This window comes from Achroia grisella, unplaced genomic scaffold (genome assembly GCF_030625045.1).
Source record: "Achroia grisella isolate CSIRO2021 unplaced genomic scaffold, CSIRO_AGI_Agris_v1 utg152, whole genome shotgun sequence".
Classification (NCBI taxonomy): Eukaryota; Metazoa; Arthropoda; class Insecta; order Lepidoptera; family Pyralidae; genus Achroia; species Achroia grisella.
In genome coordinates, this window is record NW_026712648.1 from 548,641 (window position 1) to 566,355 (window position 17,715).

The 17,715-nt window shown below is 31.3% G+C and overlaps 1 protein-coding gene across 1 annotated transcript in view; it reads left to right on the top strand.

Annotated features, from left to right (window-relative positions):
- Positions 1–17,715, top strand: part of LOC131840892 (uncharacterized) — a 29,476-nt gene that overhangs the window by 9,436 nt on the left and 2,325 nt on the right. Inside the window, exons 4-12 of the mRNA XM_059189094.1 lie at positions 280–327; positions 8,899–9,043; positions 9,579–9,662; positions 13,312–13,445; positions 14,402–14,538; positions 14,994–15,148; positions 15,713–15,791; positions 16,404–16,566; positions 17,239–17,404. Coding sequence (XP_059045077.1) covers positions 280–327; positions 8,899–9,043; positions 9,579–9,662; positions 13,312–13,445; positions 14,402–14,538; positions 14,994–15,148; positions 15,713–15,791; positions 16,404–16,566; positions 17,239–17,404 — 1,111 coding nt within the window. The remainder of the gene's footprint in view (positions 1–279; positions 328–8,898; positions 9,044–9,578; positions 9,663–13,311; positions 13,446–14,401; positions 14,539–14,993; positions 15,149–15,712; positions 15,792–16,403; positions 16,567–17,238; positions 17,405–17,715) is intronic.

Here is a 17,715-nt window from a genome sequence, read left to right on the forward strand (position 1 = left end):
AATGTTTGTACTTTCACACTGAACAATGTTTGTAGACTGCATTTTGATGATTCTTTTTGGGTTTACTACCACTTTTTCTTATATGGAGGTATGACATTTTTGTTTTGTAGAATCTGGAGTTATATATTTAAAATATAAGTAACGACGGTGAATTGTAATTATTTACCTTTATCCTTATTTAGCGAATCTTACCAATATTTATTTTTTAGGTTTATTACTTAATAGATGTAAACCGAAAATGAAAATCTAGTATGTAATGTAATTTTTTCTACTTTTCAGAATGAAACTAGAGAAGCTCTTAAAACAGATGGCAGTGAACAAGACCCTGTAAGTTTTCATTTATTATTAGTAGTACCTACTAGGTTAATAGTTAATTAATGTAATTAAATATTGTTATTAATATACAGGTCCTTATTTTATTTATTATTCTATAAGGCTCGAAATTTCAAAATGAAAATAGTGGAGTGGATGTTTTCAATTAGTTAGGGTTGAAGTCACTACAGCTTTTATTTCAAATCGTGTGTATTGTAACTGAAAGGGTCACTTATTAATAAAATTTTTGGTCATTCATATGACGCTCGTGCTACCCCTCATTGTCATTCAGAAAAACTTACATATTATTCCTTTGTTTCTTGAAATTTCAAGTACAGTGTAAAATATTTTTATATTAATTAAACATATTAGAAGTATACTCCTATGAATTACTGTATTACCAGTAATGTTAAGTACTTATAGTGTCATGGAGAGTATTCATAATTAATCCTCGCAACTTTATCTGCATCACATTTTCATTTTCTTGCAACATTTTTCATTGCAGCTCTGCTCTTATTAGTCGTAGCGTGATGTTATACATATATGATACTTTTCATCGATAAATGAGCTAGCCAACACTTTCATACTACTAGAGATTCTCTGAACGTCCAAACTCACATACCTTATCTTTCTATCCATACTTTACCTTTTTATAATATTATTATATCTGTGGTAGAATAAAAAATAAAATACCGATATTTAAATTTATTCTTCCATCTGTTTCTTTTATAGCCTATAATAATGGTAGCTAATTAAATTTGGGGTTATCTTGATGTGATTATGATTGAATGTGGTAAAAATATTTTGTGGCGAATAACATTAATCTTTTCAATTTTGGATTGGTGTCAAGAAGTTAAGCGAATGTGTCATAACCACATAATGTACGGGAAAAATCCTATGAATTTGTGGTTTTACGGTACAGTGCCATGCTGAGCCTAGTGCTCTTATTTCCAGCGACCTTACTCTCACTTTTTTCTAAAAAATAATCCGCGGTTTTGATAAAAATGCCTGCCGGGCCAGGCCGAACCGGCTGTGAGGTGAACGGCGAGACTAAAACGATTCATCGCCTACAATCGTCAACGCGGCTACACAATTAGCCACAATTACTTACAGGGAAATGGGTGAAAGGTTTTTGTAATGACTACAATTTACACCCATTAGTTCGACCATTGATGGAGTGATTGATAAAAATTTTAGGAGATTGGTGACTAAACTCTTCACTGAAATATCATTAGATACAGTCTGCGAGTATTCTTTACACTCGTCAATATTTAAGAAAGACGATAGTGTTGGTTTTACGGTCACTTTTTACGAGATTACATAAATAAATAAAAATTACTTTTTGGACCTACTTTTCGAAAGTGAAAATCTCTCTCCTCAACAAATTACATTGGTTACTCAATTTTATATATACAATACTTATATTTAAATTCACATCAGATACGGATATAGAATACTGATTATGAGTTGATTGATATACTTCCTATAGATGTACATAGATGTGTATAGATTTTATGGAGGTCATGAAAATAATATATTGCAACTAAAATTGACACATCGCGTTATAATTAAGTTCTAAACAATGTTTTTTTTCACGCGTGAGTACTCGTCCAATTCTATCAGTGCCACACACGTGTACTGGAGATTGCTCAACGGCTACCAAACACATTCGTAGGGAGCTCGATGGAGAGGCCACTAAACAGTGGCAGCTTGTGCAATATTACAATAGCATACATGTTGTAAAGGGCTGCTATGAGCTATTAATTAAGTTATCGGTTGACGTAGCACCGCTCGATTTATTCTCTCTTAATATTCAGAACATACTTGTTCATCGAGGTAAAGTTTGTACAACGTCTTCTACCTCAGCTTTGCCGTGGTTAAGGTACAAAGTATGAGATATGGTAGTAATATTATAGGGTACAGAGCTCGGGTTACATTTTGATATCGTCGGTGCTATTATATATATATGTTTATAGGGGACAGCTACCATTGCTATTGTCCATAAGGTCATTAATTTGTTCGGCATTCTAGTAATATTAAAAATATACCTAAAACAAATTGATATGGGTGGTAAGAAGTATAAACCTTGGCCTGGTTGTGTGTTTATTACTTGCACTCCATGAAACTCTTTCTAATTTTATCACTGGTAATCTCAATCTCATCTCCATTTTAACATTTGGCAACGTTATTCTGTAAAGCATAGGTGTTATAATAAAGAACAATATGGTGCCTTTTATGAACAACACATATATTTTTTTTTTTAAATGGGATACATAGAGTAAAAGTTTGTTCGTAAGTAGGTACACAGTCTTCAATTATGTAAATATTTTGAATAATATCTCCTATATATTAAATTACGTATATAATTGTATGCCATATATATCTTAAGTACTGCTCACCATTTTTTTTAAGAGTAACAAGGGATCCGTCTTATTTTGCAAGGGAGTAATTATTTCCGAGATAATTTTTTAAAAGCAAAGGTAGGCAAAGAGTAACGTGGGCTACGTTACTCTTTGCCTACCTTTGTCTATAGGTTAAAGATTTATTGTTTCCCTTACAGTAGGTATAACATGAACTTTGTCACCATTTTATAATCTAGAATAATCACAATTGTTTATCAAGTGCATGTCGTATTGTTTAAAAACTATAAAATGTATCTCGGATCTTACTGGATAGAGATGATTAATAAGTTTGTGAGAAACTTAGATAGTGTGCATTGTTGACACTTATTTGTAGCTTGTTTCATGTGTCAGATACTGATCTCTGACCTGTTGTCGCCGGTGTGTGATGAAATAGCTGTAGTTTGGTTCACATTGCACGTAAACCATGAACACTGCAACTGTCTGCTCTACATCATATGCACTTCCCTTCACATGGACTATTCATTTTAGATAATATTTTAATGAAATAATAGTGCACTTTCAAATCTTTTGCATCCTATACGTAGATGTGGGAGCTGCAAGCGTTGATCTGTATTAAGACCATTCAAACTAACCTAAAGGAACCTATATTGAAAAAGACTTTGCATATGGGAATATCGTAATTGTTTGTAATTGAAATATTATATAATATTTGACATAAATTAAATTTCCGTGGCATATTGGGTAATTGAAAGTATGTGAAATTGTTATTAATATTTTATTCATGAAATACTACATTTCATGAATAAAATATTAATATAAGTATATACTAGATTACTACTGAAAGAAATTCTTTGCTGTTTTATATAATGTACCTTCAAAATTGCCAGAAATTATTCGTGTATCAAATGTCAATCAAACTAATGAAGTATGAATAGTGAAGTATCAAAACTATCCATATTGAAGGGAATCTCTACTCTACTGTAACTCTTTCTTCAATTGATATTTAATCATAAATTAGTACGAGTATCACTTAGTAGTAGCACAGATAACATAATATTACATAAGTAGTAAGAACAGGCCAGCTAAATATATATCTTAAAAAAACGTTATCCTAAGATAATCTTCAGTAATACAAACATTTTTACGAATTATAAATTATATTTGCTATATTAGTACGGTAATGATTGACCTATATCAACGACACAATTGCTTGCTTACCTATAAGTCAGTACATATTGGTAACCAGAATTTCACTTTTATTTCTCTTAGTTCCCATTATTACGCGGCGAGTTTTGTTTGTTTTTATCGAGATCAATTTGTTACAGTGATGTGGCTACGCGTAAGTAGTAGATGGATTTAGTGGCCCAATTTTATAATGCGTATAGTGCTGAGGCCAGCTCGTAGTACACCGTGCGAACTGGCCTGGCACACTTATTGGCATTTATGAGTTTTTTGTGCCAAACCTGAGGGTCGTGACTGTGAAATGGTGCATTACCGGTCGACGGTAATTCGATAGTTTGTTTTGAATGTTTTGTCGACTAGATAATGGTCGCAATCTAATGCTAGCAAAGTCAAATTTCGACTTGATATAATATTGACTGTAACGGGTTTACTTTCAGAATGTTTTAGGTCATTCGTCTGTTAATTTGTGTTTTAATATTGTTTGAGTTTCGTCTGATGATTTGAAAGTACGTTCTCGTTTAAATAATAGATTCTGTGTCTCACACTACTTATTCTTGTTATATCAGTAGCAATAGCTGTATACTAAACACTACAAGTGCAGAAATTGATTTTAATAAATTACACAACCTCTGTACTCTGTGTGTCAAATTTGGATCTAAATTAGGCGTAGTAGCGGCTTAATGTTTAGATACCTATATAAACATAAAATGTAAATAAACTTGCTTAAAAAAAAAGAAATTCAATTGAGTTTCTTGCCAATTCTTCTCAATTTAATCTATATACTGAACTGTAGGGAAAAATATTAATTGCAAAAAACTTAATGTTCTTAAGCGGCTAAAATGTCCTACATGAATACATGATTTTTTAATTTGAATTTGATATCAATAAGTATCTTAGTTTCATATATTTTGTGCTTGCTTTTTATCTATCCATACATGCGTAAATTTTCCAAATTCAAGTAAATATTTGTTTATTGACCTGTATAATTTATGTCAATTATTCCGGTATACCAAATGATGATATTATTATATTATTTTTTATATTAATTGATTGTGTATGCAATTTATTATTTGTATAGTATTTAAATTATATTTAGTCATATATAAAGCATACGAATATTAATTAAATGCACTATTTTAAGAATTATTAATTATTTGTTCTTGTTTCTCTTATAGTTTGTACATATACAAATTGTGTATATTAATTAACATCTTGCATAAAGTGTGTGTATGCTTATGGAAGGTGAGTGCGAAGTCGCGTGCGATGGAAGTGAGCAATTAGGTTATTTATCTCATGGCTATCACATGTTACCCAATGTCCGCAACACTTGTATGTAAATACTACCACAGAAGGCGGTACTACGTAATCATTTTTGAAATTATAATATTAGAACAATTTTCTATTAACAACATTATTAAACCTTATTTCTCAAACATTGAATCTGATACAGTTATTTGTAAATACCTAAATACTCAAGAATCTACAAATTCTTGAAATTTTAAGTTTCAATGCTAGGTTGTTTGTTAAAGGCAATTAAACAGTTGCTAAAAGATAAATTAAGGAGATAGCTACACGGTCATTTAAATATTAATAATTATAGACTATTAAATGTATAGGTATAAATTATTATTTTATTATTGTAATTCAATTATATGACAAATGATTTATGTGCTGTCGTACAGATGTGCCTACGTTTGATAATATTGTAGTCCTATTTTTCTTACCGAATACAAACTTTTTACAGTACCTGGAATTATTTATTGTTCTTTTATACAGGCAAAAAAGAACAGGAATACATTCAAATATATAACAAATCTGGACTTTTTTGTTGGAACCGAGGCAATGTAATTAGTACATATCTATTTTAGCGTTTATATTTTAAGTAGATATCTATATAATATAGTTATTAGTTTCATATTGGAATATTTCTTAATAATATTACAAATGTTAAATTATACATTATATATACCTACATACTATAAGTGCATATGCGTAGTATGATGATTCATACCGTGCCTATATGAAGGCGACGAAATTAAGTAATTAAAACACATTCTAAACTAATAATTTCTTTACTATTTTTACATTTATTAAGGTAAAGGGCCATATTATGGAACATTGTACTAGTTTATGAAACAAGTGATAAAAATCTGAATTACAAATAATTTCTAACGTATTCAGTATTTATAATATTATCTTTATGATCTTTAATAACCTATTTATTGATTAAATTAATTTAATAAACACCTTAAAATGTATAGAAAAAAAAAATAGTGAAATGCACGTGTCAGGTTGCATGAAAAAAGACTGTCTTTTAGAGTTAGAGAATGACAGGTGTCATCACAATTGTTTTAACAATTTGAAATATTTGTCAATGATTCAAAAATACTTGAAACATGTTAATCAAAAGTTTGACTTATAATCTATTGATTGATAATGAATTTAATGTACTTTAATAAGGTATTTATTTTTTATTTAGGTGTTTCATAATTGCCGCAAAAATTTCTAAACAGACCGTATTTATGGAACAGTATATTCAGTGTTCCACATCCCCCTCACATTCGATTTTCTAAGTTGTCCGTAATTATGAAACAGCAATAAGTGGACAATATTTAGTTAATTTCGTGTTAATAATTGTTAATTAATTATAACAAAGCAATTTACGTTAGAACAGTTTATATTTATAAAAATTTGCATTTAGATAAGTACATAGATTGTAAATTTCCATGAAAATAAAAAACTAACCTCAAAAATGAATAAGCTGGATGATAAATATTGTTTTATGTTAATTAAAACAGATACTTAAGTGGAAAACCTGCCTGAAAAAATTAATAACACTTTATTTTATTCAAAATTTTTACGAAGCACCTACATATCACATTTTTATAGATGTTTTTAAATTAATAATTTTTATAGGTAGACACATTTTTTTTATTGAATTTGATATCTTTATTCTATAGACTTGTTTTATATTGTTATTATTAATTTTGATTGTTTGGTATAATTTTTATAATTTGATATTGGTTGGTTTTCATGAAATAAATAAACTAACTGTCAAAGAAGTGACGTTGGTAAATTTTAATTTTTAGAGAAAGAACAGAACAGTAAGAAAATAATTTGATTAATAATCAAGTCGAATGATAAAACTAATGATTACATGACACTTAACAATGATTGTCATTCTTCTAATAAATATTCTCCTCTGATAAATACCAGTACCCAGTCTCAACAAATCGCCCATGCCTGAGGTAATAACTGTATGAAATTATAGTATAAAAAACCTTTAGATAAAAAATAATGAAAGTAGTAATTTAAATTGACTAAATTTAACTAATATTTTGTTAATATAAATTTTATATTGTTAATGTTGGTGAAGAATTAATATTTGAGTTGAATTTGAAGTCAAGAAAAAATGGATTAAAGTTGAGTCATCAGGTAAACTCAAAACCTTCTGCTGGCATATCTGATCAATGGATGCAATTTGATCGTAAAACTAAAGAAGAAAAGCTACATAAAAGAAAACAATTATTAAATGAGAAAAAAGTGATAGCTGCTGAACGGAAAAAGCTACTAGAGAACGCATTACTACAAAGGATCCAAGAAGAAATGAAATAGTTGAATTTTTGGTTTAATTTAATGTATATTTGGTTTTTATATCTTGTTTATTAATCCTAAGATTTGAAACTGTTCTTGTCATATACTTGTAAGTGAATATTTATTTATTGCTTGTTTATTCGTATAATTTTTAAATCTAACTGTATTAATAATTAATAATAAAACTTTTGATACTATGAATAAATAAATTAGTAACAAGTTCATTTTGAGTTCCATAATTTTTTATTTAGACTGTTTCATAAATACGGCCGTATGTACTTGTCTGTTATTTTATTCAATTTATTAGCATTTTCAACTAAAACTCACTTGATAATAATTATTATCACTTCAGTAGATATCAGGCAAACTATTAACTTAGAAAAATTCAATGTTTCAACTCTATTTTTTTTTAAACAATGTAAAATATTCAACTCCTACTCAAAAGGTGTCTCATAATATGGCCCTTTACCTTATATTAAAATACAACACAAACGCTATTTTACGCTACATAAATTGTGCTTTTATTAAAAAAAATAACCTTCACAGTTTTCACGTCTGGAATAAAATAAGTAACACAGACAATACTATAATTTTAATTAAGTTCCGAGAATCTTACAAACTCATGTATATTATATAGTTCAGAGTAAGAGAGGAGAGTCTTTCTCTTGGAGACCTTCGGAGGGCATATTTTTTATTTCAAAAGAACAATCGCCTTCTATCTCCATAAAAGCCTCGTGATTTAAAAAGAAAAAAAATAAGAGATTAAGAGTTAAAGTTAAATTAAGAGTTAAGTTAAAATAAGAAAGTAAGAAACAAATTAAGAGTACAATTGACATTTTATGTATCTAATGTACGTGAATTTAATGAATTTACTATATTTTGGTCTTTCGCAACAATTGTACAACTTTATCCATTTTATTTATTTTAGCTTTATTTAAGTTATTTAAATTCCAGTATAAAGTTGTAATTTATTAGTGAAAGAATATGTAAGTCTTAAAATAATATAGTAAAATAGGCACTACTTCAACGATTACTGGCAGACCTATGTTAGAAATTAGTCAATAAATATCACAGACTTTAGAATTGTCATAAATATTACTGGTAGAGATACTAAGCACCTCCTTTTTCTGTTTAATAAATAAGCCTATCGATAGGGCTCAGATTCTTATTCAAAACTGGTATATGTTATTTTTTAAATTTTGGACTGGTATGTGGGGTCAGGTACACACACCAATGCTTTATGGACATACATGGTTTATATAATGTAAGTGATGGTTGCCAATGATGATAGGTGTTCCAACAGCTTGTTTGACATTCCAATTATACAAACAACTTAGTAGGTAGTTTTTCTTCTTTCGATTAAATGTCAAAAGTATTTTTCGCTGAAACTTGATGCAATATACTACGATGTGTACTATGTATATATTAATTACACTTTTTTATGTAGGTGGTATTTCTGTCCGAGAAAAACAGCTACATCCCTGTCAGCATAAAGCCCCGTTCTCCACCAGCAGCGGATAACACCTGGCGGGAGCCACCTGCGTGGGAGCGCGAGTACCGTCGCCACAGAACCAACACCAGCAGAGTCCAATGTAAGTACAAACTGATCATCATGATTATAATTGTTATGTAAGTACTTACTAAAGCTATAAACTAGCTATACTCCGTGGCGATGTTACCGTGATTTTGGCTGCAAATATCCTTTTCATATCCTAGATTTATCAAATGTATGTTTTAATTTAGGATATGATGACTTCATGGGATTTATGACAAAATTTTATTCGACTCCGTTATCTATATTATTTGAAAGTAACAAGCACTCATCCTGAAAAAGTTTCGATTTTCTTATATTGATAGGAATTAGGTCTCTAATAGGTCCTCCCTCTTATTAATTAAAACGCCAATTCTCTGTTTTAATTAATGTACAGTTTTGTCCTTATTTTCAATTTATTTTCTTTATTTGAATGCATTTACTTTTTTATAATTTGGTAACATCTCAATCAAATCATAAAAATGTATTATCAATGCAGGTATTGGAAATCAAGAAGAACGTAGCCTGCTTTATATCTAGTTAATCGAGTTTTTCTAATCTATTATATATTTTGAAAAAATATTGAATATTTGTAGATATTGAAGCAGAATGCCAAGATGATTTCATGAAGATTAGAGTTGGATTTAACGGGTCGTTTGCAGGACTGGTCTACTCAGCTGGTAATTTTTTTTATTTATTTATACTTAAATATATACCAAAATGCCTGCGAATTGCTATTTAAAAAGTTTAATGTATACCCGGCATGTTTACAATTTTATTATGACATGTAAAGTGTATATGATAGAGGCAAATAAATCATATGTACCTATATTTTATGGTAAAAAAATCGAAATGCCAGTGAAAACGGTTTCAAAATCTGTTGCATGATTTAGAAGAAGGAAGCTGAAAAACATATAGATGTACACAACATATAATTAGTTATTCTATTACAAAATATAAATTATTTTAAGTCGGATGACAGTTTTGTAGACATACCTAACGTAAGTACTTTATTCTTGTTTGAAATATTAATGTCATTGAGATATTAGGCAGTTCTCGAAAATAAAATAGCCATTGTGTTAAAAGACGTAAGTATTAATTCCTTATTGTCTAAGTAGAGATAAAATCGAAAAAATAAAACAATTACAACTGTTAACTACGTAGGGAAGTGTCATTACGTTGTTATTGTTATATCCCTCTAAGTGGTATATCGCAATCAAGTCGCCTAGATTACACCCATTCTTCTGCAACTGATTCAGGACAGTCTTAGGATCTAAATCTCTGTTCTAGTATATGAACTACCAAACATATTTGCAATAATGATTTTAACAATGTAAGTGTTTATATATTTATAATATGTATTGCACCAGATACAGAAAATAAATAACATAATAAATATATATTAACTAATATGAAAGGCGGCCTTATTGATTAAGCAATCTCTTCCATACACCCTTCGGGTAGAGGATAGGTTAAGAGGCATAACATCTTAGTTCTGAAATGGCAACGCATGACTGGTATTACTGGCGACACACGATAACGTGATGTCCGTAGTGCTGTTTATATATACGCAATGGTTACCCCTTACCATTCGATGGGCCGTCAGCTTTCCAATTACAAAAAGAAAATAGATTTCCGACGAGTACTTTGACTATGTTAATCGATGCAGTAGTGTAAAAATAGGCATTGTGTGTATTGGTTCGATTCTTGGCTTTCTGTAACTGTGAAACTAGTGGACGGCGCCATGCGGCGATCGACACGACCATGTCTGTTTAATTTGGAAATTGCGGTATGGGAGTATTTTTTTATAACTAATCACTTGACACTCGCGGATACCGTAATGTGATTATGCACACTTTAGATGGATCAGTTGTATGTTTTGTTACTTTCTGTCGCATTTATAACGGCGGATTCAATGCAATACAAATAAAACGTGGCCAGTGAGAGTCGAGTTTGCATTCCAAAGATTTTGTACGTATTTACCGACATATCTATTGTATAATTAAATAAATTGCGGACAAATTCTTACAAATAATAATTCTGGACAATTCACACAGCGGAGCGTCGTCTAGTTCTAAAGTATTCGTAAGCAGAGCTTATGTTACGGGTACTATAATGGATAACTATCTAGACACGCGGCAGCGTGTCAAGCCGAGTTTCAAGTAAACTGGCCTGCAGCACCGTGTGTATATTTACACGAACCATTTGGAGCCACTTTTGACCTCCTCATAACTCAAATATTAAACTCGGCTATCATTTCACATTTATGTTTTTGATGGGATATCATTACTTTTTGTACATATTATAAATACAGAACATAGAAGTAGAAAACAATTAGACCTATATCAAAAATCATAGTTATGAATACAAATGTTTGTGGCAGGCGAGGAAGTAAGGCGGTGCCGGTGTGCTAAACCGCACTCTGACGCCGGGAAAAATCGGCGAATTGTAAATATTACACATACCTAAGCGATCTCATAATTACTAGTTAGCAGGTATGTTATGGATATGAAATTTCGTATACGGATAGGATTCGGATATAGGAATGATAATTATACCGGATACGGATACGGATGCGGATAAGAAATTATTTCCGATTATCCGTTAGTTTCGGATAATTTCGGTTACGGATAATATTTTTTTAAGGAATTTCGAAAGTAAAATAAAGCTAATAAAATGGTTACATAACGTATTTCAATTAGGCTCCGCCCCTATCCGATATTATCCGAAACTTTTATTTCGGATTCGGTTACGGTTAGGGATATTTTTTTATATCGGATATCCGATAGTTTCAGTTACGGTTCCGGATCGGTACGGTTACGGATCCCCTTAATATCCTTGCTAGTTAGATATCAAGCAACCTTACGGTGCAATGAATATTTTTACTGATTAAGATTGTTAATCATAATTTACAATTCCGAAGCACTAAATAAGTATATAAATATGTAATCTATCAAGAGTATTGCTTTTACACTTTGGACAATAGTCTCATGATGCAGAGTGTGGGTGATACAACGAAGATTGTGTTGAATGGAGAGGTAATCATATTAATGGCAAATTTTATACAATTCTTAATATGTACAAAAAATATTCAAAATTTATACAAATATCTGTTAATTCTAATCGAAAAAGTATAGCAACAAATTTAGACTCATTTACGAGTATTTTTTATATAAAGTGCGTTTTTAATACACATAGGTAACGACGGGCGTCTCAGAATACAGCGACAGTAAAAGTAAAATGTCGTAATGATTTATTAATAAGATAAATACAGTTTGATAGCGTAGTCAGACTTTAACTGAAGTCTAGTAGCGTGCTCTACAAGCTAGTTTTTATTTCAATATATATCCAAAAATAAATTATTCATTTTACAATTTACATAATAAACAGTTTTTATTCAATAAACCTATCGATTTATCAAAAGGCGCCACACACAAACAATTTTATTAAACCGTTAACAGCTTGTGGACTTTTTAACGCGGGCCAGTTACTTTAACATCCGTTAAGGGAACAATTACATATTGGAACTTTAATTTGAAAGCGGTTTTGGTATCCTCATTGCCTACATTTCAATAATTCTTTAATTTACAAGTAAATTACACGCTAGATGCGATCTTTTACAGTAAGTGTAGTTATTTATACTACTAATTTTACAGTATTATGTTCTTAAATGGGTGAATCTACTAAGTACGTAAAAAAAGAATTAATTGTTTTTTATTTCTGTATATATGTATATTCTATATTGTTTGATGTAGTCTTTAGTACGAAAAACTAATGTGAGATTTCTAGATAATAATAGACTCAGTTTTTTAAACTTTATTGCTACAAATTGTTCTTTGATCTGTACGTACTGTCTATAACTAACAATTGGTGTACCACTAGGTACATTACTAATTTTAATGTCAAAGGAGAATAGTTAAATTTGAAACCAAAATTATAATAACTAGTAACTCGTGTTGCGAATTATTATGAAATTCTGTTACTAGGTATTCATTCGAAATAGTTAAAAATAAAAAAAATATATTACATAGCTATGTTTTCTATGTTATAACTTAGGTTCGTTACAAATAAATAATCTTAGAGCCTATTGGCCCCAACTAGCGGAGCTCTCTATGGATATTAGACGACTAATAGACATATACACGTTTTTATGTTATAATTTACGTATTATTTATAGTTAATTTGGCACTATAGACACACTGTAGGTCAGTGTCTATCCTATCATCTTCCGCTAGTGGACACCACCACGCAGCGTACATAATTTCAACATTTCCATAAAATATATATTTACATAGAAAAGTATTTGCTGAACATTAACTAATTTTACAGGTTACTCCTACGACCCGGATTGCATGTACATAAACGGTACAGGGCGTGATTATTACGAGTTCTACATACAATTGAATAGGTGTGGCACATTAGGCAGGAACAGTCAGCACGACGACAATAGGAAACATCCTACTGTGAGTTATTTTTTTTATACATTGTGACTTATTTTACCTGAATTACATCCAAGAGAATTTTAAATCTGTCATAGAGGAAAATAAAAAACGCCGATATTTAAATAAAAAATATTCCGAAAGATGGCTGTAAGCTCGCTCAATGTGGCATCATTGGATACAAAATACAGAGAGAAATGTGGGCATGTCTAGTGTTGCGTTCACCACAACATAGACAGTTTATAATGCCTCTGACTGACCCAATCTAGGATAACTATCGTGACGATATGCTTTGTACTTATTTTTTACCTAAGTACGATCAGAAATGCAAAGAAGCTGATATTGGTGTTCCGTAAGGAACAGTGACAGTAGCATGACGCCTACAGACATGAACAGCGAACTGACATTACATATTATTAACCGTTGCCCATTGTACTTTTTATGCGGAACGGCAAGTTCCAGAGAACTGAGGTGGTATGTCGCCGTAGGTACCCTGTAATTTCACTATCATATTGAGTTATAGTTTCAGTACTAGAAGACACATGCTATAACGATAATCAGATGTATAAAATATCACTCAAATTAAAAGAATATTTAATTTCGAATTATTATTCTAGAGGATGCCGAATGATATAACTGAATTCTATTTTTACTCTAATTATGACTATTCAAAAGATCTTACAATTAAATTTAAGTTTATTTTAATAATTTTCTTTCTATTGTAGTCTATTGATTTCACATTACTACAAGACACCATTCTAATATCCATTGCCTTCCATAACAAAATTTATCGTGATAACCATAATAGATTTGGATTTTTATTGATAATAATACCTGAGCGAGTAAGCGGCATTTACTTATGATTTTTCTAAAAAAGTGCCTATCCGTTATTTAATAAGTACCAATAATATATACACATACATAAATATGAAACATTTAGCCAAATCACAATATTTATAACGCGTATTGTTTTTTAACAGAAAAACCTAATGTGGAACACAATCACTGTGCAGTACAACCCACTAATTGAGGAAGAACAGGATGAGCATTTTAAAGTCACCTGCGAGTACGGATACGACTTTTGGAAAACTGTCACTTTCCCTTTTCTGGATGTTGAGTGAGTTTAATAACATAATCAATTAAGACATAAGCAAAAATCTCCGAAACTGCCAACGAATTTCTAGACTCTAAACTCTAAAATTCATAATCGTCACTTAGTTCAAATGTATTTGAACTAGGTGACGATTATGAATTTTCCAACATCTTTTAATGTTAACTTGCATATAATTTAGTTATATAGCATTAGTTCACATATTTTAAGGGTTATTTTAAATACATTATAAAGTTGTAATCCTGCCTGCGTTACCAATACCCAGTGATAATTGAAATGATAACGATGAATTAAAGTTGTGTATTGTGTGTGTTGTTGTGAATCAGTGCGAATTCATTAGGAATTTAGCACGATTGTTTCCAGGGGAAATCGTATGGCGGTCAACGAGATAAGGTACATAAATAGTAATGGTGTTAGGTAATTGTCCGCATTACAAACAATCTCTTTTCCTTTAATTTCAGGGTAGCAACGGGAAATCCGGTAGTGTTTACACTGCAACCGCCCGAATGTTATATGGAAATCAGGTCCGGGTACGGCGCGACCGGGGCCAGAGTTTCCGGTCCTGTACGAGTTGGCGATCCTCTTACCCTGCTTATTTATATGAGGAGTGCTTATGGTATGATTTTAGTATTATGTATTATTTATTACTTTTAGTTTACGCGAAGCGATAGCTGTACGTTTTTCGAAAGACGTTAGAATTGAATCCAAGCCAGCGATATGTCAAGTGATGCATTTAATATGACGGCAACAGATGACAACGTGTGTAACTATCACATTGACATTGGGAATAGTTGTGAGTTGATTCAATGTGTTATTGTTTTACTCTTTAATTCTTTCGTGAAAACTGCACACTGGTCTCAGTATAATTAAGAATCACCAAGGAGAACAAAGAAAAGATAAAAAAAATAAATGTTTTTCTTTTTTAGTTAGGTAACATTTATACTGGAAACGAAATATACAATAAACTTATATTATATCAGTATTCTAATTTGTTCATGAACTACGGTAAAGTTTTAACGGTGCTGTAAACATCGCGTGATATACTCCAATCCTATCCCAAAATATTCCAATACCGAAGTTCAACGATCCCTCATCGTTAATAGACAACTAAATCTGAACGTTTTTGTTTTAAGTGTGTCAAACTTTTACTCAATTAATGCAATGGTATTGATTATTTCAGACGGGTTCGATATAGTGGTGAACGACTGTTTCGCCCATAACGGTGCCACCAAGCGGATACAACTCATTGATGAATATGGGTACGTTTATTTCATTGTTATACGCTGTTACGGCAATTACGTTACCTTTATTCGTTATTTTTATGATTCTATAAAATAACAGGATATATATGAGTTAATATGTTTTACCATTAAGTTACCGAGTGGCAATCACAGGTAACTTAGAAATACCGAACACTGAAGGTAATTAAGTTGCCACTTAAAAATGTTTACGGACCATATATACCTATTCGTATTTGAAACATAAGCGTGACAAATATGTACCATGGCAGATGACAATGTCTGACTACCACATCTGAGATAATAGTCGTAAAGGTATTATTATTGTTTTGCTGTTATTTTTATTAATAAACAAAAGATGTTGCGTATTGTTATAGTTTTTATGACATTCAGCTTTTACTTGTCTCGCAAGCCTCCAGATTAAATCCATATTAATATTATAAGCCAGAAACGGACTTTTGACTAGTAGTTTACACCCAGAATTGCGCTCAAGAGTTCGTGAGTTCAAATGAAATCGCCACAAAAAAATTGCTCTCAAAAAGCAGGGTGAACCTTCTAGATTGTTTTGGAAATTTATGTAGAAGAATTTGCGGGTAAAAAACAGCTAGTAATGTATAAAATGTCTGTTTCCAGATGTCCAGTGGACGATAAACTTATATCGCGTTTTCGGGGTTCATGGTCGGAGTCTGGCGTATTCGAGACGCAGGTATACGCGTACATGAAAACGTTCCGGTTCACCGGCTCGCCTGCACTCTACATAGAGTGTGATGTTCGGATGTGTCATGGGAGGTGTCCTGTGAGTACTTCTAGAAAATTCTATCTATTCTATTCTATTTCTATTAATATATATCTGCTTAATGGATTTATATATTTATAAAATATATATATATATATATATATATACACTAGCTGACCATGCGAACTCCTTTCCGCCTCACAATTAAATATATCGAAGGTTTTTTGAAGTTTAGTTACGCTATAAATTTCTGAACGCACCCTGTTTGGGTGGGTGGTTTGTATGGGACAATAAATTTGTTGTTTTTACAACTTTACATGCAATTTATTCATATTTTCTCACCGTTTAAACCTTCTCTGGACTTCCGCGGATATTTCAAGACTAAAATTAGCCAAATCCGTTCAGCCGTTCTCGAGTTTTAGCGAGACTAACAAACAGCATTTCATTTTTATATATATAGAAAGATATATTGTGGCGACGATCGACAGCGTTGGCGGCCGATAGTCGCGAGATCGATTCCGCACCTGGCACAAACATTTGTATTTATGAGATTGACTGGTTTGTATCAGTCTGGATGTTTTCTTTGTGTATTATGTGTGTATTTGTAAAAAAAAAAACTATTTCTATCAGTTGCCTAGTACCCATAACACAAGATCTGCTTAGCTTGGGATGATGTGGCGTTGTGCGAAATGTTCAAGGATATTATTACATATTACCTTTTTTATATTTCAGTCGCAGCCGTGTCATTGGCGCAACATGAAGAGCGTCAGACGGCGGTCTGTGGAGGCTCCGCAACCGGCAAGCGTCGCGCCCCGACTTTCCGAGAATATCTCACTATTCCAGTCACTGCGGGTACTGCACGAAGGCGAAGAGGACGCACAATTCTCGTCTAACTCGAGTGAGTTTTTAAATTATTATAAAGGCAACATCTAGTTAGAATTAACAGCTTAATTTATATTCCTTTATAAATAATGATGTCAAACGTGTAGGTATACTTCTTGTGACATCTTATCTTTATTAGAAAGAAACAAAATATTGTTAGTTGAAATAGGTTTGAAAGTTTTCATTAATGTGAACACATGAGATTTTATTACACGAGAAACTATGATATTATGGCACTCAGAGGGTTATCGAATATTTATGACGATGATATGATATTAAAGATTTTACCATTACAAAATTGAGAAAAAAATTCCGAATTATACAAAA